The sequence below is a fragment of the Pelmatolapia mariae genome, linkage group LG16_19 (genome assembly GCF_036321145.2).
Source record: "Pelmatolapia mariae isolate MD_Pm_ZW linkage group LG16_19, Pm_UMD_F_2, whole genome shotgun sequence".
Classification (NCBI taxonomy): Eukaryota; Metazoa; Chordata; class Actinopteri; order Cichliformes; family Cichlidae; genus Pelmatolapia; species Pelmatolapia mariae.
This window is the reverse complement of record NC_086241.1, coordinates 29,331,968-29,355,349: the sequence shown is the minus strand read 5'-3', so window position 1 is coordinate 29,355,349 and position 23,382 is coordinate 29,331,968. Positions and strand designations below refer to the sequence as shown.

Sequence of the window (23,382 nt, the reverse complement as noted above, 5' to 3'; positions counted from 1 at the left end):
TAGATACAGATAATTACATAATTTCACATTGATGTTGCTTTTAAGCTAAGTTTTAAGCTTGGATTGTGCCATTTTGCTTCGTATTTCAGTCAAATGTCGGAACGTCTCAGACTAATCGTCGTGGCTATGCTTTTTTTTTCTTCTTTTTTTTAAAGCCGGAAGCGCGGCGACTCTAAGTCTAGCTTTACGTCGCTCTTATCACAACAACAGATCAGACTTGGCCGGGAGAGAAGTGGGACTTATTTTTACTTCGGAGCAAATTCTCTTTGCTGTTGTTTGCTTTCTGTCGTTTTGCTTTTTTCCCCCTTTCACTCGGAGATTGTCGCCACTTGTTCCAAGATGGTCAAGGTATCATTTAACACGGCTCTGGCACAGAAAGATGTGAAGAAGGACGCCGAAACTCTTATTCCCGAGGAGGACAAAGTGAGTAGAAAATGGCTAACAGCAAACTAGGTTCTCGGTGGGGGGAAAGGCGCAGTTAAGCATAAATGCGTAGAGACACAATACTGTTGTTTAACAGGGCTCCTGATATATTTCAGTTTCCCCACTCTTTGAACAGTTTTAAATAATACATTTTAAAATCATACAATATGTTTTTAAAATACTAACGTCAAATAATTCAGAGTTCGGTGGACGTTACTTCCTCATGTGGCGTTTGTTTTTTTCACCTTTGATACTCTTGATGTTTCCGGTATTTTCTACTTGTTTCCATTTTTTAAATCTATTTTATACACCGACTAAATGCACATAAATAGAATATTTACACCTTTTAAGTTGGTCTGGCAATACCCTGAAAACATAAATGTAAGTTTATGGGCTCTAAAGTGCAGGAACGAGCTTTGCCTGACTTTTCATGTCGTTTTAGAGGTCAGCAAGTAAACCAGCTGGTTAAAGCGTGCAGTTTCCAAACCGATCAGTCAATAAACAGAATTTGATTTTGGTGGGTTTTTAAACACCAAAATCACGTGTAGATTTTTACCTGACAAATTTTAAGATGGGTTTTAATCTGGTTTCGTATTACAGGAGTTGTCAGTGTTCTCACCAGTTATTCCTCCTTTTTTTGCAATCAGTTCGCCTCAAACTTCAAGGACGTGAACATGTGCTGAGGGGGAAAAAAACACAACAGAAAATGCAGATGTTATGTTATTGCCTCTTGGTGAAAAGTGCCACTCTCAAAAAAGAGAAAGCATAGTAGGTGGGAACTTCCCCATCACTAAACTCAAAAGTCCATGCAAATGTATTTATTTTTAATCTGCACCTCTCAGCAATTAATGACGGCTTAGGAAGGAAAGGCTTCACAGGAAGGCATGGGAGTCTGTCACTTCGCCATCCTCTGTGGTCTGAAAGGTGTGTATGTAGAGTGTCCTAGAAATGTCATTCAAAAGTTAGAAATCCCCCCCCCCCCCCCCCCCCAAAAAAAAAGAAGCAAAAAAACCCAAAGGAGTGCTGTGCAGTATGGTGACACTGCAGTGCATTTCACACAACATTCACTAGAAAAGTGCAACTAAATGACAGTTTTGGAGTTGCAGAGTGGCTGTGACTGCTGTGTGATCTCAACCTGCGAAGGAGCTTGTTGTATTATTCAGCTGCTTTCGAGCTGACTTGTGGAGTTGAATGTGTGGGCTGCTGAGGCGTGTTGCCTCTCAGACGGTAAAGTCTACAAGAAGATCTTCCCGCTGGCCTCCACCCTGTTGTAAAAGGAGCTGCCTGTTGTTTCTGTTTCACTCTGACGGAGGACCTCTGGGCTCTCTCTGTATGCAGAGAGCGCTGCGATGTAAACCGTGCTACATGTTGCAGTTGCAAACGCAAACAGCTGCTTGTAGTTTCAAAGATGTGTGCTGAGTGACAAACCACAAAGTGTAATTCTCGATGAGCAGCTGTGAGAATATCTTATCTTGACTCATTGTGGTGAGAGTTCTGCCTTATCTGGAAACTTTCACACAGTCTGCCTGCATGGTTATTGTGGGATTAGACTGTATGAAGGTGACAGGGCTGCCCCCCCCCCTCTTGAGCATCAGTGTCACAGACTTTTATCTTTTTAATCTTGATAATCAGAGCTTAATGTGCTCCTTCAGGGGGATTGAAGTAGAAAAGAGGTGATTCTGCACTTAGTTTGGGGTTGTGTTTTGGGGGATTTTCTATCACTTGTGGAGAGAGCAAATGAGGACTTTGTGCCATGTGTCTCGTGCGTGGGGTTCAGTAGCATTTCTTTGAAATGTAATCCTTTGAAATCCTTTAATGAACCTTTTTTAAAGTAGATTGTATCCTCTGGTTTTTTTAGAGTTAGATATCAGCCCCTATCCTCTAATTTAATTTAAATTAACAAAGTCTGGATAGGATAAGAAGTGCATTATTGTCCCAAAAGTCTGAAAATTTCTTTGTTACAACTGCCAAAAATTTAACTCAACCTGTAAACCAAAGAGTTCAAAAGAGTTCAGAAAACTAAAGTGAAGGCGCTAAATAAGTAAAAGTCTAATGCAATAAAATACAATGCAAGTTTTAAAAAAGTTAACATTTAAATAAAATGTCAAAAATGTCAAAAAGTGGCAAATATATAATAAAGTGGCTGTATAAAGCAATATATCTCAAACTGAGGAAATCAAAACAAAACAGGATAAAGATGTTGAGGAAGTCCGGTGCTCATGTGGAAGAACAGACATTTCTGATAGGGAGTAATGATTGATTTATCATTGGCAAAGTCAACAAGTTCTCCATAAATGAGGATGCTTTACTAAATTTCTAAGACGCGATTTAAAATCCTGTACCGTATCAGATCTGTTTTCAAATGTATTAACATGCCCTCAAAACAAAAAAGAAAAAAATCATTCTACAGTCAAGGAACGAGGCGTGTGTCTTGTTGCTCAACAGGATCCGAAAACTGATAAAAGTGGTTATCAAACGTTGCAATGTCAGGCTAAAGCTATAAGTCAGCAGCTGCTTTAACAGACGGTTAGCTGATTTAAATTAATCGCAACTAGAAAAAATCCATTTATCCTAAACCACCAACAGAAGTGGACAGGAGCAGAGATGGAACGGGAAGTTTATTTATTGCCCGCACCCAGCACGAGAAGCCAGTCCTGTCTGTAGCAGTGAGAGAGCACTGGATCATATCTAATCTGATTTAAGTACCCCTGAGTAGTGGTCATAGGTGGATGAATATTAGCTGAATAAGTGAAAGACTATTAAGTCTTTAATAGCTCCTCTGGTTCTCTAATCTCTCATTAAACGTGTTGAACTTTGTTTTGTTTATGTGTAAAAATTGCTGAAAGGAACAGTATGCTAATACAGTACATTAGCCTTAGTTTAGAAAATAGTTTGGAAAAAATCATGATGTGATGTAAATTCAGTTCTGTTTTTAATTTGATTAATTTCTTCTTCAGAAAGTACTGATAAAAATACCATTAAAGTAATGGACTGATAAGCATTACCATTAAAAATACCATTAAAACCATTAACCATGCCCATACCTCATTCCGCAGTCAAGGAAATATGTTGGAAAGTGTTTTCTAACATATTTAAAAATCAAAGAATTCTAAAAAAAAAAAAAAAAAAAAATTCCCCCATGGAGCAGGCTTAAGCTTATCACACCGTCATCTATTTTGCCTTCATGGAAATTTTCCTGCTGCTCTGTTTCCTGAGGGAGGAATCTGCTCTACTGGTCAGACCGCACAGGACCAAACAGGAACTAGCAAATGTTTTATGTTTTTGCTAGTTGTGTTTGTGTGTGTTGGGGAGGTTATTTGATTATAAAAAATAGTCAATCTGTTGAGGTCTTGGCTCCTGTTTGTTTTACTGCTGCAAAGGATCTTCATTTCCTCATTGCTCATGTGAACACAGACACTGTTGTAGTTCAGTGAGCTGCAAATCTTGTAAATGTAGCAGCTTGCTGGTTTACTGCCATATGTGCTGATTAGTAAACAACAGATGAGTTATGATGCAAAAATAGGAGCTAGGATGCTTTAAAGTGCGGGATGAGCCAAGTCTTGCTGATACAAGGTGGCCTGATGGCAGACACTTGAATGTGCCATGAGTCTTGTGGTCTGACAGGCTGCAGACCGTGAGTTTGTCTGTAAGCCATCCCATTCTGCCCTCATCAGACGTTTTGGTCATTCCTGCCTCCTGTTATAGCTGTGAATTTTCCTTGGATGTTTGGATTAATCAGTTATTAATCATTACTGATTGGGGAGAATGCCACATGATTACTATGTATGGCAGGAGGTCTCATAAGATCAGCCACTTGCTCCTTGTTGGTTGGTAGACTAAACAAAAGAATGTCTGCAGGGGCAAAGAGCGGTCCAGACCACAGCAGACTGTTGAACTTTGGAAGACTTGTTTCACAGGGAATGATAGAGATCCAATAGCTAACCAAAACTTTGATTGCTTGCCGCTGGAGGCTGAGTGGGTGAGAGATCCACAGCAATCCAGTTAAAAATCCAGCACCTGCAACTGCTGATAATCACAAACTTGACTACAGAACATTTTTCCAATTTTTACTACTTGTGAATAGATCTTGTTAATTAAAGGCTGTATTTGCATCATCTTGACTCTAGCTGAACTAAACAGTGACTACAATTGATGAAAGCTAAATTTGGATTACAATTAACATCCAGTAAATTGTCTAGCTTTAGTTACTCTGTCTGAAAGATCCTATGATGATTGCTGCTGACATTTCTGCAGTGTTTTGTTGTTAGATGTGCTGCTAAATGTGTTTAGTATATCTGCTACTGTTGTACATTTACAAGAAAAGCCATTATGAATTTTGATAGTTTCTCTTTTTGTTTGGTTCCTCTTAACTCTCTTTGAGTCACTGTCTGTCTGATAAACTCTTGTCTGACTTTCCTTTCATTTTCATTCTTCTTATATTTTAGCTCAGTTATGTGCAGAAAAACAGCATATTGAGCTTTTGTAAACTTGACATTTTGTAGTATTATTTAGATAAACTGAATAACAGTTATCAGCATGTTTTATGATGGATACTGTGTTTGCATCAAATACAAATATCTCTAAGATTGGTTGCAAATGAATTAAAGGTGCTTGATTATGTATCTGCTCTGAGTAAATAGATGGGATTTTTTTTAAAGTGACTTGGTATATATTACCAGACAGCAAAAAGCCATGTGAATGAAACACATAGAGGTTCATGTATAACAGGAACAAATTTGCAAGCCTGTTTGGCTCCACAGACGCTGTTTGAGCACTTGTGGTGTATTCAGGGACAGCTAAACTAAGCACGAAGATATGCTTAGCCTAAATATTTAGCTTGACCTATTTTTCCCTCTATAGTTGTCTCAGTGACTGTCGTTAGTATGAAACACACTCAGGATTATTGGGGATTGTTTAACCTGTTAAGGTCTGACAGAAACATCCTTGCACAGCAGTTGAACTGAAGGCCATGCCCGCACCTACAGAGCAGTGTGCTGTTTGTGATGTGGCTTTTCAGCCCTTTATATTGCCTGCCTGATTGTGTTTACAGTCTTTCTTTTATACAGGATGGCTGTGAGCCATGCACAGTCATAGTGCTGGACTTGCACCTTTATACTTTCGGTGTTGTTCCTAGTTGCTATATAAGAGACAGCTGCTGTGTAGCCACTGTGTGTACATTTGGTATAGAACGATGTCAGTGTGTGTGTTTTATCTGTTTTACTTATTCATGACTTGAGATGCAAATATACCTGGAAGTACCTGGAAACAAGAACAGTATGTGTGTCAATATTTGCATGAGCAGTGCTCTTAAGTAGCAACCTTGCATATAATTTGCAGGTGACCGTAAACACATTAGGAAACTCAGCAAGTATTATTACCAGCTGTAGCGTCCTGTGTCCAAAACCAGAACTTTGTTCATGTCCAGTGAAAAACCTCTCGTGCAGTCAATTTATCCTATTATTTAATGCACAAAAAATAATCACAGAAAATAATCTGTCATAATATTTCTGAGTCTGACATGGTAAATTCAGCTTTAGCCAACAGATTAGATTCCCCACCCCCCAAATTAAAATGTTTAAAACAGTTATTTGACTTACAAGTCGGCAGAATAATTATTGCAAATTTAGTAAAATCTTTATGCTTTTTGTCCACTTATTGTTTATTTCAAGTGTTAATAAATGTACTATTTTATCTGCTTTATAAAATTGCCGCTTTGTGCAAATTTAGAGCGCTCTTCAGTTAGATATTTTCTCTTTATAAATTTTCTATTTATTAAATTATCAGTTTTATTGACCAAGTGCTTCAACAGCACACTACAAGATTTTGATTACATTAAGATATTGTCATTGAGACAGTGCAGTTTTGCACTTGTAAGGCACATTTACACAACAAACACATTATTAGTACTTAATGTCAAGATTAGAAAAACAAGGCCAATATATGATCATTTGGTTTTAAATGACAAACACTGCTTAGATGGTAAGGCAAATAACCTCCAGTCACCTCAGCTTAACTTTGGATGGAGGAGCACCTGTGCTTACCTCACAGTCGGTGAGCGGCAGCGTTTGAATCAGGCTGTAGTGCTACAGCAGTTGCGGGTGGTGCTTATTATAGATCAGCTTTCACATCTCTGTCCTCAAATCAACTCCAGCCGTGTCGAGCTGAGTGTAGAACATCACAGGAGGAAACCGCTGCGCTGAAAATTTCAGTCTCAGAAGAGTCTAGTGTTTAATTTCATGCTTAAATATAAATGTTTTGTTCTTCTGACTTGATGGGCTTTTTTTTTTTACTTTCAATTATATGTTGAGAAAAAGTTTGCACAACTTAAATTATATTTTTTAAATAAGTAAAACACAGCTAGCTACCAAGAGACTTTTATGTAGTGATGAGAAATCACTTTTGTCTTCAAGTCAGGTTAAATTTAAATAAATACATTTTTAAAAAGTAACAATCAGGACAAAGCAGCCGAACCACTCCCTCATTTATTTATAAATGAGCAAGTTCCAGGGACCAACGTCGTGCAACCTTCTGTGTACTGACTGATACAAAATGGCTTCTGCAGCTGCGTTTGATAATAAGTTTGATGTGTCAAATAGAAGAAGTGAGTCTACAAACTATGCATATTGCAAAAGTGTCAAAACCATCTCAGTGTGCGACTTCATCCTCTCATTCTGTGATGAGTGAAAAAGAGGATAAGGTTGAACTTTGGCCTGTGCGTGTCAGCTGATAAAGTGTCTAAGCTGAAGTACAGATAAGAGAAGCATACAGCGGTCCCTCATTTATCGCGGTAGTTACGTTCCAAAAATAACCCGCGATAGGTGAAATCTGCGAAGTAGCCAACTTTATTTTTTACAATTATTAGAGATGTTTTAAGACTGTAAAACCCCTCACTATACGCTTTATACACTTTTCTCAGACAGACATGAACATTTTCACACTTTTCTCTCTTGTTTAAACACTCTCAAAGTTCAAACCTTCGTAGAAAATAAAGTCCAGTATTATAGAATGAAACCAAAGGAACCCGCAGGTGCCTTAGAGGGTGCAAAACGTTTCGTTGACATTGTTGTGTTTGTTTGGGAGAAAACTTACAAACAAACAGTACAGCACTTCAGAGTCACACTGCTAGCGATCAAAAATCTATGTAAATTTGACAAGCTGAACGCATTCTGTACTGTACAGGAGACACAGCACGAGATTGATTGACAATGGTCTACAGCCAATCAGGAACGCAGAACACATTGCGCTGTTTAAAAAACAAAAAACAAAAAACAGCATGCAAAGTTGCAAAATTGCGAAAACAGCGAGGCACTTTAAAAGTAACACAAAATTAGCAGCCTTCCCAGAAACCCCAAAAACTTTTCAGAAGTACTTAAGGTTAAAATCTTGTTTACTCTTTTCCTTCCAGGTTTCTAGACTTCTGATTGGCCAACATTTCTACACGGTTAGGATTTGGAATGTTCTTGACAGTGTTTGACTTCGTTTTTGGCGTTTACATGCGTACTGAGATTTTAAAAAAAATTCAAAACTGCACGTGTGGACGGGATTTTTTTTTTTTTTTAATCTCTGTTTTCAAAAATACGTGTGGACGTGGAGTTTAGTAAACTCAGCTGTTTGCTCCTTGCTTCCTAAAATATAACATGACGTTGGAGTAAATTCTCGACCACCTCACACTTCTGTTTAATCAGTTTTCTTTGTAACATCGATTCAGCTGTAACTTTAATATCAGCCGCACCGATTTACTCAGGAACAAATAAAACAGTAGCGAAAGACTGCGCAGGGTCTGAAAACGGCAGAGCACTTTTGCAAATATGTGATGTCTTGATAAATCGAGCAGATATTTGAAGTTTTTACAGCTACATTGTCACCCGAAAATATCTTGAAAATTTTGTGACCCAGAAAGAGTAATATTAAAACTAAGTAGCTGCCGCCATTGTTGGAACCTGGAATTGGCCGGGCCACGCTGTGAATTCTGGGGTAGGTTGGGCCACGAAGGATACCCCCAACCCATCCTTCAAATCCAGGGAAATGAAGGACACATTTGTCGGCCGCATTTGTATGGGCTCAAAATGTGGTCATAAATATTTTGTACTTGTAAATCAGTTTTGTATGTGTAAAAAGAATTTGTGTGTGCGTAAAAAAGATTTGTATGTGTAAAAAAGATTTGTATGTGTAAAAAAGATTTGTGTGTGCGTAAAAAAGATTTGTGTGTGCGTAAAAAAGATTTGTATGTGTGTAAAACAGATTTGTGTGTGGACTTAGCCAAAAAACCCCTGCAAGTTACAAGTACGGATTTTGACCCCGTTTTTCTTCCTTTCATCTGATTGGTCAATGTCATGTCAATCACAAATGTAACAATCCAATCAGAGGACAGATGGGTTTGCCTGTCGGAGGGGCACTTTTTTGAACTGCAGGTCCTTGAAGGGTAATACAGTTTGAAGCTGGAGGATCTCTATATAAATATCCGATAGCAGCTAGGTCCCCTAACTTTCAGCAGCTGTTGAAAGGATAAAGTTGTGGTATGTCAGTGGTTAGAAATACCATCATTACTTTAGGATTAGTTTAACACAAAGTCAGGGCTGACCCGGGACCATTGCTGTGAGTCACAGTGCGCAGCATAAAAGTCCTTTCACATCGGACACAGGATGTGCTGCTAATGCTAACTAAAAGCAAAGGATCCAGAATTTGTTGCGCTGGCTGCTGGGCTCTGTGGGTTTTTGCAGCAGCTCTACCTGTACTAGATGCACCTGCTCCTTGTCGTTTCTATCTCTGACTTTATGTCCTCTACAAGAGTTTCGGGTTTTTTTGCTAGTTCTTCAAATGTTCAATAAAAACATGTATGCTAATTCATAACGAAGAAAGCTTTGTAATGGAGACTGTCATTTCCAAAACACTGCCCCCCCCTCGGTCCGCAGCGCTGTTGAAAAGGCTGTGGAAGTCCCTGTATTAAGCACATAGACCTGTGACACAAACATCACCAAACTCAGACGACCACAGACTGTTTTCCTTCCTGGTGATGAAGGAAAACGCTGGGTTGGCATGTAAAAGGGCATTTATTCCCTTCAAAGACCTGCAGTTCAAAAAAAGTGCCCCTCCGACAGCCAAACCCATCTGTTCTCTGATTGGATTGTTACATTTGTGATTGACATGACATTGACCAATCAAATGAAAGGAAGAAAAATAGGGTCAAAATCCGTACTTGTAACTTGCAGGGGTTTTTTGGCTAAGTCCACACACAAATCTTTTTTTTTACACACACACAAATCTTTTTTACACATACAAATCTTTTTTACGCACATACAAATCTTTTTTACGCACATACAAATCTTTTTTACGCACACACAAATCTTTTTTACACATACAAATTTTTTTTACGCACACACAAATCTTTTTTACACATACAAATCTTTTTTACGCACACACAAATTCTTTTTACACATACAAAACTGATTTACAAGTACAAAATATTTATGACCACATTTTGAGCCCATACATTTGGAGGAGCCTTTGAATTGCAACAGAATTTCCCTCGGGATAAATAAAGTTCTTCTTATCTTATTAATTCAGTTTTAAATGTTTGAGCAGTTGTATCTGCCGAGCCTCACAGTTTGGGTGTCATATACTTTGAGTGTATGTGGTTTTATAGAGGCTGAGTCGGAGCAGATACATGCTTACACCTGCTGTTTATGCAGATGCTCAAGGGAACCTGTGGTTGTATCTTGTTGACGTTGTGGGCATTTTGAAGCAAAACTTTATTGCAGTATTTAGGTTAAGAGCTTCATGTACATACTTGCTGTGCTTTGATTCCTAATTTCAGCATGAAACCTGGTGAACCTCCCTGCCCTGTTTGACGACAGTATAATCAGCTATGGAAGTAGAGCTGGGCGATAGAACGATAACGATATGTATTGCGAAATAACTTTTTCTCGATAGAAAAATTAAACTATTGCGATAGGCCTCATCTCTCTTGTCCTCTTAAAAAAAAGAAAAAAAAGAACAGCCAATCCAAATTAAGTAGCGCAGAGCCGAACCAATCACAGCCGCAGCGTCACGTCACGTGACTTGTTATGTACAGCACAAGTGCCAAGGCGCACATGTGTATTTGTTTTTGCAGCCGGGCTGCCCGGGTAATGAAGGAAATGAGTTTGCCGACTAGAGAAAAATCAACCGAGAGCGTGAGCGAAGGTTACCGAAGAAAAAAACCGATGATGGTTCCAATGCCGGAGAGATTGTCGAACGGAAGGGCCATAGAAGTTCCGTAGTGTGAAGGTATTTCGGCTATTTCAAGTCTGACAAAAAACAGAGTAGCGCGCACTGTAAATTGTGCCGAAAGCAAGTCTGGAAATACAATAAACCGGTGCATGCTCAATCTCTGACTGAAAGCGCTAATTCGTCATTCGGCTTTTGTCAGACTAAAGTCACTGTTAAAACTGTTTGAAAAGCTAAGCTATACAACAAGGAGAGATTGAGAATTTCCTTTTAGTTCTCAGTTTATTTGATATTGACAAAAGTTAGTCAATTTTGTCTGTTCTTCTGTAAAACAAACTAAGATTTATTTTTAGAATTAATATTTTGTTTCTAAGTGGAATTGACAATTTATTAGTCTGTTTTGTTTGTTCTATTTTGAAACTTAAACACTTTAGCGGCTGCCTTTTGTGTAGTTTGCAATATTTGCCTTTATTTATCTGAAACTGAAGTCTCATGTTCCTTAAGTACATCTACCCTGTTGAACTTATTATGGGAAATAAATATTTTAATTAAAACAAGCTGCTAATTATTTCACATTTTACTTGTGAGCAACGGCACATTTAAATCTTACAAATATAGTTATTTGGCTTATATCGTGATATATATCGTTATCGCCTGAAATGAAAAAAACATATCGTGATATGAAAAAATCTTATATCGCCCAGCTCTATATGGAAGAAATCATTATCATTATCATTAGTAGTCTGTTGAGATTTAAAAGGTCTCCTTTTTACGTAATATTGATTTTCTTTTCCGTCTATCACGTCTTTCAGCAAAGAATCTAATGAAAATAATGTTTTCTCTCAGTTTTGAGAAGGAGCTATTCCACATGTGCCAGTAAAAAATTTGCTTCCACCTTCACATTCATCAGTAAACCTAATTACAGATTTGGATTACAGACCTAACCTTTCCTCAGTTGCTCTCTGCTTGTTTGTTCTCTGGTTGGTGTCTCAGACATGTGGGCTGCTTGAAAAGGATTACAGTCTAATCAGTCAGTTGGAGACTTAGCCAGAGAGCTTTAGCTGCCTCCCACAGGATGCTGCCGACCACTAAAACTCAAGAAGAGGGAGGATTAACTAAGCAGGCACATATATATGTCAGCAGCTATGAAGCCCATGCACATTTACATGGTGCACACTAACTGAATGGTGTGCACAGCCACTGCTTAACGTAGTGAAAAAGTGTAGGGTTGCCTCACACCATGATGCTGTTAGTATTATATCTGTGACACATAACTATGTCCTAATGTATGTTTACATACTTATAAATACTTTGTGTGGTGGAGGATCAACATTTAACCACCTGTAATACACTTCATGAAGCCCCTAATAGGATTTCTGTCAAACAGATTTCAGCCCTTCCCTTAAATTCTTCTGTAAGTACACCAAGAACTACTTTTAGATCTATTTCCATTAGAAAATCCACATTCTTTTAATTTCTTTATGTTGGACATGAGTGCTCTTATTCTGCAGTGTTTCTTTTTGTTTGTTTTTTTCCTTTAAGCCAGTGTGACACACTTGCTGCCTTTGGCTTTTTAAACACAAAGATTTGCTGCTTTCTTTTAAATTCCTTAAACTCTTTCTACGACCTAACGTAACCCAGTTACTGCCTTCACAGACACACTATGTAGCTCAGAGGTGAAGATAAAGTTTCATGTGTAGACTGAAATAAAACCCGCCTTGGACAATGATACTCACCTGTATCCACAGAGATGGAAACACAAGCCGTCCTCAGGTAGCCTGATGCTTATGGACAGCATTATCCGCTTAAGACATTTACTGAAAGACTGAATCGTGCTTAGGATCACAAGGAGCTCTAAATAGTACTTTATTTGCATATTGATTATTGACAAGGAAAATGCCACAATACAGAACATAAAACATATTTGTTGAGGTGAACTAAAAAGTGTTAAAGCTTTCAGTATGCCTGCAAAAGACAAAGAACTGCATTAATAGGTAACCAAAGCCTGACAGAAATGGAATATATGTATAACTAAAATATTCCTGAATTCGTACCATAATGAATTGAACATACACACACATGACTGCCAGTGGTTTACATTTAATCATGAAGTTGCTTTCAAAGCAAAAGTACTTTTGCTTTTCAGTGAATTCTAGCTTCTCAAATGAGCTTTTCCTCCTCATCTTTATACTGTCATACATTTAATATCTTTATGCTAAGCATAAATGTCAACATTGATCCCCTAATTTAATTCACTTCATGTCTTATGTTACATCAAGGCGTGAAAGGCAGAAAGCACTTCTCAGATTTGTTTCTGGAAACTTGATCGTCTTTTACATTCAACAAATAAGCAACACTCTAAAGCTTTTCTGTAGGATTTCCACTACTTGTTGACCACTGAGCACAAACATCATTTATTTTTCCTGGCTGTCAACATTAATTCAAAAAACATATCTTAACACTGGAAAATTAACAGGGTTTGTTTATTTAGTTTTTTTGGGAGGGGGGGGGGTTTGTGGCCACAATGACTCTAAAGTTCTTCACACAGAGATTAATAGCTCTTACCATGTGAATCCACAGACATAATTAACTGGAAAATGTTTGTTTGTTGTGGTGGGTTTAGTGTGGTCAGCCCGTAGGTTCATCTCAAAGACACACACTGACACACACAAAGACTGTCATTGATCCCTGTGGTGTTGTGAATGAAGCCCAGAGGACACTTCAGCACAGTGTGAACCAGCAGCCTTCATCCTCACAGCAGCAGCTCAAACCTGGGATTTCTGTGGCCACCAGTGTTGGGTTTGTTCCTCAAAAAGAGTGCCATATTGTGTAGTGTATTACACAATGCTCATTACTTTTCTCAAAAGTAAGGCTGTATGTCCATTAATTACTTACCAGAGAAAGTAACTTATTGCACTACTATTGCATTACTGTTGCATTGCTTTTGCATTACTCTATAAATGACTTGGTACATAATTACCAATTAACAATATAAACCACACTGCAACACATATTCCTGTCCTAATGAGGAAACACAATCTTTCTTTTAGTGTTTGCACAAGAACACAAAAATGGCAACACAAAGGAAAGTCGAAATCCAGCCCAAAGAGATTTCAAAGCGATTGCGAGTTATATTACTGTAGAAACGTGTACAGGTACTGAAAAATGTAATCTGATTACATTAACCTCAAATTTTGAAATTTTGAGTGTTGAGTTGAGAGTTTTTGACTGTACATATTGTTCTCATGACGTCAGCATGCTTTCCTGTGTTGACATAGGAGTGGTATAATGAGGGTGCGTGTGTTGGAATTATGAAACGTTGGTCTGAAGGCCTGTTAGGTCTTGTTGTTGGTGAGACTTTAAGAGATGGTTGTAAAACTGGAAAAACACATAGCAGTGCTTCACAGCAGAGGTCCTGATACAAACTTTGTCTTGAAATTTGAAAATGTTTTTACTTGGTGAACTTGCTACTGGTGCTTCCTCGTTGTGCTTGATGGTCTGTGCATTAAATTGTTGTTGGAGAATAGCGAGCAGTTTTCAGATTGTATGTTACTACATGCAGCTCATACTTCATTAAAGACATGAACCAACCATAGATGGTCAGCTGCAGTTCAGCCACAGAGCAGGTCTGACATATATGTTATTAGTAACATCCATTTCACCATTTCAGGGAGAAAGTCCTCATCAGTCCTTATTTAACCTCACCCTTAGTAAACTTATTGCAGCTTTGCCACTGGAACCAATATTCACACCCTAGCAGCGTTTTGGACAGCACAACTCTACACTTTCCTGCTTTAGTTTCCTTCCTTCTGCTCTGTTCAGAGAGAGCTGTGAGTACCTGTGAATGAGCTATTTGCTTGTGTTAAGTCTCTTTCATGATATTGAATCAGGATCCTTAAAGTCAATGCTTTTTAATTAAACTGCAATACATGTGTCCTTCCTTGAAGGTCTCAGAACTCCTTTATTCTGTTTGCTACAGAGACTTCTGCTTTTTATGTTTTGCTAACTTTTTTTTCTACCCTTAAAATCAAAAAGGCATGTCAGTGATTGGAGCAAACCCCTTATTTAGCAGAGGTGACCCCAGCTATACAGCTGATGGAGAAAAGCCTCAGGAACTGTTCCCAATTTGGTGTCTTTCTGCCAGGCAGTGGTTCTATTAAACTGACTGCATCTGATACTAACATGTTGCTGATCTGTCAGCCTGTGTGTATGGTCTCACCCCCACTTCCTCTTATTTGTCCTCATATTTGGTTTCATGCTAACGTCTGCTTTTTGGTTCCTTTTTTTAATCGCTATTTCTGTTCATTCCAGGAAAAATGTTACATTCTAAGAGTCCTCTCCTGCTTTCTGTGCTTTGACTTGTAGATCTGAAGGGGCTGACTGTCTATTTCTCAGCTGCCACCCTGCTGCTGCTGTAAAAAAACCAGACAAGGCTCTTAACACTCTTCTTCTCTACCCAATGTGCCCCCCCCCCCCCTTGCTTTTGACCAGAAAGTGCTGAGGCATGTCCCACATTTATCAAGTTGAAAAGTGTACCGATATGCTGAAATGCATGGTAATGCTTCACTGACCAATCAAAAACGTAAAAACAAGTTTTAAACTGGAAGTCAGCTGTTCTCAAAGGAGATAATTCATGCTGACAAGTCTGGTTTTGTGATGACACAGTATATCTACAGACCACAAAAGATGAGGATGTCCTAAAAAAATTTTATCCAGTGTATAAATGTGTTAAGTTCAAGTACTAAAACATGAAAAAACACCTTTAACATTTTAGGGATTATTAACTATGATCAGTGTGACAAAAGGCTGTGTTTGTTCATTTTATAAAATTTACACATGTAGTCCTGACCTTGGTCTAACCAGGATGATTTAATAACCATAATATCCCCTGGGTTTGATTATATAATAATAATAAGCATTTTCCTGTCAACTCTTGTGTTATTGTATACAGCATACTGTTGAACTGAACCAGTTCTAGACCAATAAGGATTTAGGAAATTAGCATAAAGCATAATTATGTAATATCAGTGCCCCCCCACCCCCAAAACAGCCACAAAAAAAGATTATGAAATGTTTTCATCTGTGTTTCTGTAACGGAAACCGCACAATTTATTTTCAGACTTAACAGGAAATTTAAAAAAGAAAATGGTATTCACAGGAAAGCAACAGATCAGCTGTACTTCAGACGTGTTCCCAGTAATAATTTTGTGGAGCCAAACATCAAATGTGTTGGAGGTTTTTATCCTAAAAGAAGGTGCCCGGCTGGAGTACACAGTGTAGGTTTTGTTTGCAGCTAAAACCCCTGTTCTTTTCTTAGCTGTTGAATTACTTGCCCATAATCCCATAATCTTCATTTCTCCTCTCAGCTCACGTTAGAATCTCAGCTTCCTTTGTTACGTTGTTCAGAGAAAGCAACTTTTATGGCATAAACAGAAATCGCTATTAAAACAAAAATGCCAGCTGGACTTGCATGCAATATCATTTAGTAATGTCGCCACGCTAGCAGCTTCGTGAGCCTCTTCTGGCAGAGCGTGACTTTCAGCTGATGCAAATATAACAGCTTCTCATCCTCACAAAGGCAGTATTATAGTGTTGGTGGTAAAGATGCCCCTTGAAGTGTCCCTGCATTTATTGCTACTCAGCAAATGAAAGCGTGCAAGGTTCTCCACAAATGTGGATTGTGTTTTCTTCCTTTTAAAACATTTGGACTTCAATAAAAGGGGGCTCTAAATGCCACTGTACAATAGCTGCTCAGGAGCAAAGAAGAGAACTGGTTGGAAACTGGTAAATAAAAGAAAACGGAGGTAAAAAAAAAAAATCAACATTTGCTGCCTTAAAGCTACCAGGACAGCTTCAGTACTTCTTGTTATCGGTTCTTCCAGCCTTTGCAACTCGATTCAAATCTAATAAAAGAACATAGCATGAAGAGATCATTCCAGTGAGATGAGAAACCAGAACAAGAAAACATGCTTCCTCACCTTGCCCAGATTCTTTTTTTTTTTTTTTTTTACTGCCCACTGGTCAGAGAGAGAAGAAGAAAATACAAATCAAGTAGCAAACAGAAAATGTAAATCTGATCTTATTGTAGTTTCCCCTTTCCTGAAGATTCCAGTGAAGTAATAACAGAACGAGTTGAGAGCCACACTTTCATTTCCTCTGTTTTCGTTTCTTTTCATGTTTTTAGGTATTTTTTCACTCTGTCTCTGTTTGTTTCCCCCCTCTGTGATTCGCATCATGATGAGTCACCCTGATGCTGTGTTAGTCTGAAAAGAGATGTTGAGCCTGCTTCATCTGATCTCAAGAAAGCCTTTGTTTTCTTACACAGACACACACACACACACACTTTTCTCATCTCACACCCTGGCCTCTGGTTTAATAGTTGTCGTAATTCAGGAGATTTTCCCAGCTGAAAAGCTGGTGAAAGTTGGGATGGGTTCTGATTTTTATTTGAGTCTAAGTGCATTTGAATTTATTTAAAAAAAACAAAACCAAAAAATGTGCACAGTATTCAACCCATACTGCTGAAAATGTGTGTTTCTGTTTCTTAGTAGTTTAACAACACGGGGGATGGAATCCGACCGATTTTTGTTTTCCATTAATGTAATGTGGAGTGCTATTAAGTACATTTATATAACCTCAGTACTTGGTGTGTGCACTGTCCTACATGAACTTAGACTTTACCTGAGTAGGTCCAGCATGGTAAGCTTTTCATATGTGGTACTCAGCAGTGTGTTGCTGTCATTATTTGTATTTGTCAGCTGTGAAGTATGTGGTTTATGAAACTGCATTTTTGTTCCCTGTATTTATCCTTAAGAAAGTGCTTCTCCCCAGACCAGCTGCAGTTTCACCAGTGTATTTGTTTTCTGGGAGGAGGCCCTGCCTTGAAGGCTAGGGTGGTTTTGAATGCTTAATACTTAAAGGAAAAAACTCAGGAAAATGCATTTGTGAGGGTTTGAAATAATAGGTATGTGTTGAAAATCATCACAAGTATTTAACGATAATAACCAGATGCGTACTGATCCTTGGGGGATTCTCTCTGATCCCTGAATGTATAATTGGAGGCAGTTAAACTTAATCATATCTAATCAGTACTTTGCTCTCTCCTGCAGGACGCTGAGGCTGCTGTGCTGGTGCGTCACCAGTCTCGTGCCTGGTGCTGGTGCATGTGCCTCGGTCTGGCCCTCATGCTGTCTGGAGTGGTGGTCGGAGGTGCCTACCTGTATCGCTACTATGTCATGGAGGTGAGTAGCGAGCCTGAGGACGATTTGGTAAGTATCTCATACAGCGCATGGAGAAAATAGTGCGTTGTTAAATATGAAAGCAGACAGGTAGAAGTGCAGTTAACAACATTATAACAGAATGTCACAGACAGTGGTGGCTCAGGAAGAGTTGATCATCTATGATTAAAAACTAATGGCCAATGGTGACACCACTTTATCAACTTCATAATGGAATATATAAGTTTCCACATTTTCTGTTTAAAACAGTGACAGTGATGAACATAAACATCCATATGTATGTTACTGCTGACTTGGCAAAATTTCATATAATTTAGGATGTTATTTTCCTTCCATGAACAAAACCACCCTCATTTAAAGCGCCGTGCTCAGCTGTACTCCTGCAGCTCACACTGACAGTGAAGAGCAAAGCACATGGTACAAATTTATATGTACTTTTAAACACATTTCAGCTCCACTTTCTGAAGAAAAAACATTCAAATTTAATTTCTGTTCATGACATGGGTAAGAAAAGGCATGAAACTTGGATCAGAAATTGCAAAGGTAAATGTGAACTGACACAGCGCGACAGGTCGGAGCATGTACGCCACTGCCAGCTGTTCTTGTCACGTTAAGCTCCGCCTACAGTACAGTGGCAGTTCTAGACATAAACTAGACCAAGCTGTTTTGAGTTTACCAACTTGAGCTCATCTTTTGTAGCTGAAGACTGAATAAACCTATCACTGATCTGAACAGGCTTCCTGTTTACTATTCTGTAAATGGCTGTGATGTGGCTGAATTTCCTCTTCTATTTTTATTAATCCAAATTCTCTCTAAATTTAAAGAGAATCAAATTGTCTCCATGTCTATGTCACATTACATTCCTTAAGGAAATGCGAACATGCACTGTTTCTATATTCAGAAAAACTTTGTGTCTACAGAAGTAGTATCTGTTTTTATGCATTTCTCCAGAGAGAACTAAACTTTTAACGTCAAAAACTGATGTTATTAGTTATAACAAAATGCTGTGAAGTAGACGAAACTGAAGGACTCACTGGGAATAAGACTTCTTCAAATTTGAGATGTATGTTCTGTTACGCTTTATTTGTCAAAAATGTCACATCTCTGTCTCCTTCCTTCTTTCTTTTTCTTTTTTTTTTTAACCACAGGAGGGCCAAGTATTTTTTTGTGGCGTCAAATACCGCGAAGAAGACTTCATGATCCAGGAGGAGGATGAGGTATGGCAAAACTCTGGATATAGTATCTTTTCCTTATCAGAGGCCTGTGTTATGAAGCAGGATTTGGGAGCTCAGTGAGGTACTTCAGGGTTAACCCTCGGTTATCAGGGTTACAACGGGGGTTGATTTGCTAGTGGACTACATCAATATGGTGGCCATTCAAGATGGAAACCTGATTTGCTCTGGAGCATGATATGTCAAAGCTGGAGACCAGCGGGTATGAAATCACTACCCACTGACCCACTGATCAGTTCTCTGGAGAGTATTTTGCTCATTTATTTAAAAAAAACAAACAAACAATTTCTTGACCCCAGAGTGATAGCAGAAGGGCCAGCTGGTTTTAGAGACAGAAAAAAGCTTTTGGTTTTCTCTTCATACCCATCAGGTATCACATTTTTAGGAAAATTGGGGGTTTTTGCTGCAAGCATTTTTAAATCTAAATCATTGTTCTGTAAATCTGAGCCTAAGCCTCGTACTTGGCGATCTTAAATAAGATTGTGAATCATTTCTAGCACATTCCTTATTCCTCGCTCTTTCATGTGTGAACGGGTTTGTGGTTAGATTGTGAAACTCTGGGTTATGTATCGAGTTGAAAATCCCAAAGCGTTGATTGGTTGGTCTAATTGAAGATGCGAGGGTAAGTGAAGCCAGATAAGGACGAGATACAACGAGTATGATGAACTCTCTTGCAACACAGGCCTGTGTTTATATGTTTCTGTTCAGTAGATGTGACACTGGTTCAGTGTGTCTATTGTTTTCATTTAATCATTACCGACTGAGTCACTGATTAATGTCCTGAGTTGGTGACTAACTGACCTCTGCTTGCAGGGCTCTTTTAGTAAAGTGAGCCTAGTCAGTTTCGCATCACTGCCATAAATCAGTGTATGAGCTGACAGGCCTCCAAGCTTTGCTCCATGTGGTTTTATTTCTGTACCAAAAGTATTTTTTAAGAAAATATGACTTGATCCAAAAACAATTCTGAATTATGTTTAGGTAGAAGGAAAGCGTTTCACTGAGTAACCAGTGACTGTAACTTATTAAAAATGTTACGCACTTGTTCATAGGTGGAGGTGGAGCTGCCAAACCACCTGCGTCAGATGTCAGAGACGATCCGGGTGTTTGAGACAGAGCAGGTGGAGCTAATCAGTGTGCCAGTGCCCGAGTTTGAAGATGGAGACCCAGCTGACATCGTCCACGACTTCAGCCGGGTATGTACTGTAAAAGATGGAAATAGTGATGTTGACGCAAAGCTACGGTTGCACATTTAGAGGGATTCAAAGTACACCAAACATCACCTGGAATAACATTCTGACAGCTTTAGAATTTTAGGAAGAACATGTGAGTTGTGAGAGATGCAGTGTCTGCTAACCAGCCAGTAGGAATTCAGCCTGAGATGATTTACCCATCCATGTGACACAGAGACAAATCGCCCAGCATAGGCACCTTTATGGGAAACTGTATGCAGATATATTTAGCTATTTAACATTTAGATTTTAAAGATAACCAACTCAGCTTTCTATTCCGTTACTAGGTAAAGAAAAAAAAAAGCAAATACCAGTTACTTTTCTGTTTTCTAACTGTATTCCTTCTTTCTCAGAGGCTGACTGCTTACCTGGATCTGAGTCTGAACAAGTGCTATGTCATCCCACTCAACACCTCCATTGTCATGCCTCCCAAAGACTTTTTGGACCTTCTCATCAATATCAAGGTAACTGTGCAGGGTTCAGACCTATTTGTCTTCCTGTGCTGACTTAAGCCTGGATTATATTTCCATAAATCTGCTGAGGTCCAAGTAACAGTTTCATCATCAGACAGTGAGTGTGAGGGTCTGTGTGGACGTCTACATGTTTGCCTTTTTTTTTTTTCTTTTGTTTTTCTTTTAACCTGCAGGTTTGTCCCCACAGAATTTACATTACAATGCACCAACTACTCATGAGACTTGAAAGAATTTTAACAGGAATGACTTCTCGGTCATCAGGTCTCCTTTTGTCCGTTCCTTCATCCACTATGGAGTATAATCTAGGTTTTAGATGACATGATTTATAGCTGTCTTACATGCTCAAATTTACCATTCCATACTTTCCCAGACATGTTAAGCAAACTAGTTCCTAACTGATGCTCGGGGAAGATGCTTTAACGTCTTCCTCGTTTAAAACACTTCAAACTGTTCCAAACAGCTGGGACGAAAATAAATGAATTGAAACCACCAAGCCCCCTGCTTTAAATTGATATTTGCCATGGATCTATTAATACAGGTTCCGGTATTAATGACGATTAAGCAGAATCTGGCACTCCTCAAAGAAAATGAAGAGATCTCCAAAAATTGAAATACAGAAACAAAAAGCGCAAGCTCTTACATATTTGCACCATGCTTTAAATAATTTGCATTTGGTTCCTCCCTTTGCCCAGGCTGGCACCTACTTGCCTCAGTCTTACCTGGTCCGTGAGGAGATGATGGTGACCGAGCGCCTGGAGCACGTCGACCAGCTCGGCTATTTCATCAACAACCTCTGCAAAGGCAAAGACACCTACAAACTGCAGCGCAGAGACAGGATTCTGGGTAAGCATGTCAGGCTTTCATTTAGGTTTAAACATACAGAGATATAAGACTACAGATGCCAAACAGGAAAGGCAAAGACAAAATGCACTGCCATACAAATATTTAGCAAGCATTAAGAGATTGTAAATCATTGCGACCTGTAATCTGTGCATTTGAATGTTTGGAAGTTCTGTGTACTCTTTCAGCAACATGAGACACGAAATGCAGCCATACAAGTTTATATAAGAGATTCTCTGATCACGTCACAGGTATGCAGAAGCGTGAGGCTCTGAACTGCCACAAGATTCGTCACTTTGGGAGTCAGTTTGTGGTGGAAACCCTGATCTGTGAGCCTTAAGACGCCTCGTCGCCTCACAACTGCTCTCACTGGCGTGCAGTGAGATTGTGTTTTTAATCCGCACCTGTCTATTGTTTCCTGTCCTTTACTTCAGGTAGTTTGAGTGAGTGAGCGTGGTGAAATGTGATGCTGTTGGGTGAATATTCAGTGATCCTAAAAATTAAAAAAAAAAAAAAAAGTGAAGCATTGCGTTTTTTGTTTTATTTTCCAATTTCTATACAGCAATCCTTTTCAGAGATAAATTAGCTTACAGCCAGCTGAGTATACAAAAGTAAATTATTTTAATCAAATTAACTGCAAACATAGTATCAAGCTCTTCATTAATAGACGTGGGTAAATATGAGATTTCCTTGCTTTCAGTTCACATATAACATTTTAAGACAGGGCGACTTTTATACCACTCAGTCCATAAAGACTTTTTTTTGTATTTTGTCTGCTGTAGCTGTTAATACACTGCACTTGTTTTCTTAACTGGAAAATGATCTTAAAATAAGAGTGTAAATTCACGCTTCTGCTGCTGAGCTTTAAAGTGTGCGTAATCTGACCGAAAACACAATATTTTAATTCAGATGAAAGAGAGCTCAGAGAAATAAAAACACGCTTATATTAAAATCTTTTTCACAGGGGGTTGTCTGTCTTTTTATGAATGTGTAATTATTATTTTTTTTTGGATAACTCTTCTTGTACCAATTTGTGTATATGATCTCTATAAACATAAGCAGACCTACAGAATAAAGAAAATGGTAGAAACTATAAATGGTGTGTTGTGTGTTTCTGTGCCAGAAGCTTCAGAAAAATCCTATAAACTTTTAATTGGTGTATATACACTAATAATTATTTTGACTGTTTTTCTGTTATTGAGCAAAGGATCAGACTGCTTGAAACCAGCAGTACATGTATATTTTAGCGTGCCACATTAGTGCATCAGCTCTACATCTTTTATGGGTTCTTTGACTTTAATGAAAGGTCAGATTATTTCTTCCGTCAGTGTACTGTTCACCACACAGTTTCTGTTTTCATCATACACATCATAACTCATGATAAAAAATGAGACTGACAGTGTCAGTGGCCATGCTGTTTACAGCGGTGTCATCACATGCAGTCGTTACCTCAGTGAACTAACATAGATCAGCTGTCACAGTGGGCTCTCTGCCTGTGTGTCATAGGATCCTGGTGGAAATTTGTCTATGATTAAAGCACTAATCAAGAGAGCCCTCACTCAGGGGGCTCATGGGAAAAGCAGTGGATGGAAAGTCACCTTGATGGAGCAGGGAGGTGTTTGCACACAGGTCATAAAAGCTGAGGTTCGTACAGTTACATCTGCTCTAAATACTGGACTGAAAAACTATTAGTTTTCTTTGATGTCTGTTTTACGTGTTAAACCTTCATTATTGTTTCACT

At 38.7% G+C, this 23,382-nt stretch overlaps 1 protein-coding gene across 2 annotated transcripts; it reads left to right on the top strand.

Moving 5' to 3' along the window:
- The first annotated feature begins 187 nt into the window (after positions 1-187).
- On the top strand, positions 188-22,738 carry itm2bb (integral membrane protein 2Bb). Of its 2 annotated transcripts, none has more exons than XM_063499521.1 (7): positions 188-423; positions 17,739-17,870; positions 19,016-19,084; positions 20,149-20,292; positions 20,682-20,792; positions 21,494-21,644; positions 21,893-22,738. In XM_063499521.1, the coding sequence occupies exons 1-7, from the start codon at positions 340-342 to the stop codon at positions 21,979-21,981; spliced, it is 780 nt and encodes a 259-aa protein (XP_063355591.1). In that variant the 5' UTR covers positions 188-339; the 3' UTR covers positions 21,982-22,738. The 2 variants fall into 2 exon arrangements, with proteins under 2 accessions (XP_063355591.1, XP_063355590.1); XM_063499520.1 differs by having other exon boundaries at positions 17,739-17,897.
- Positions 22,739-23,382: the final 644 nt, after the last annotated feature.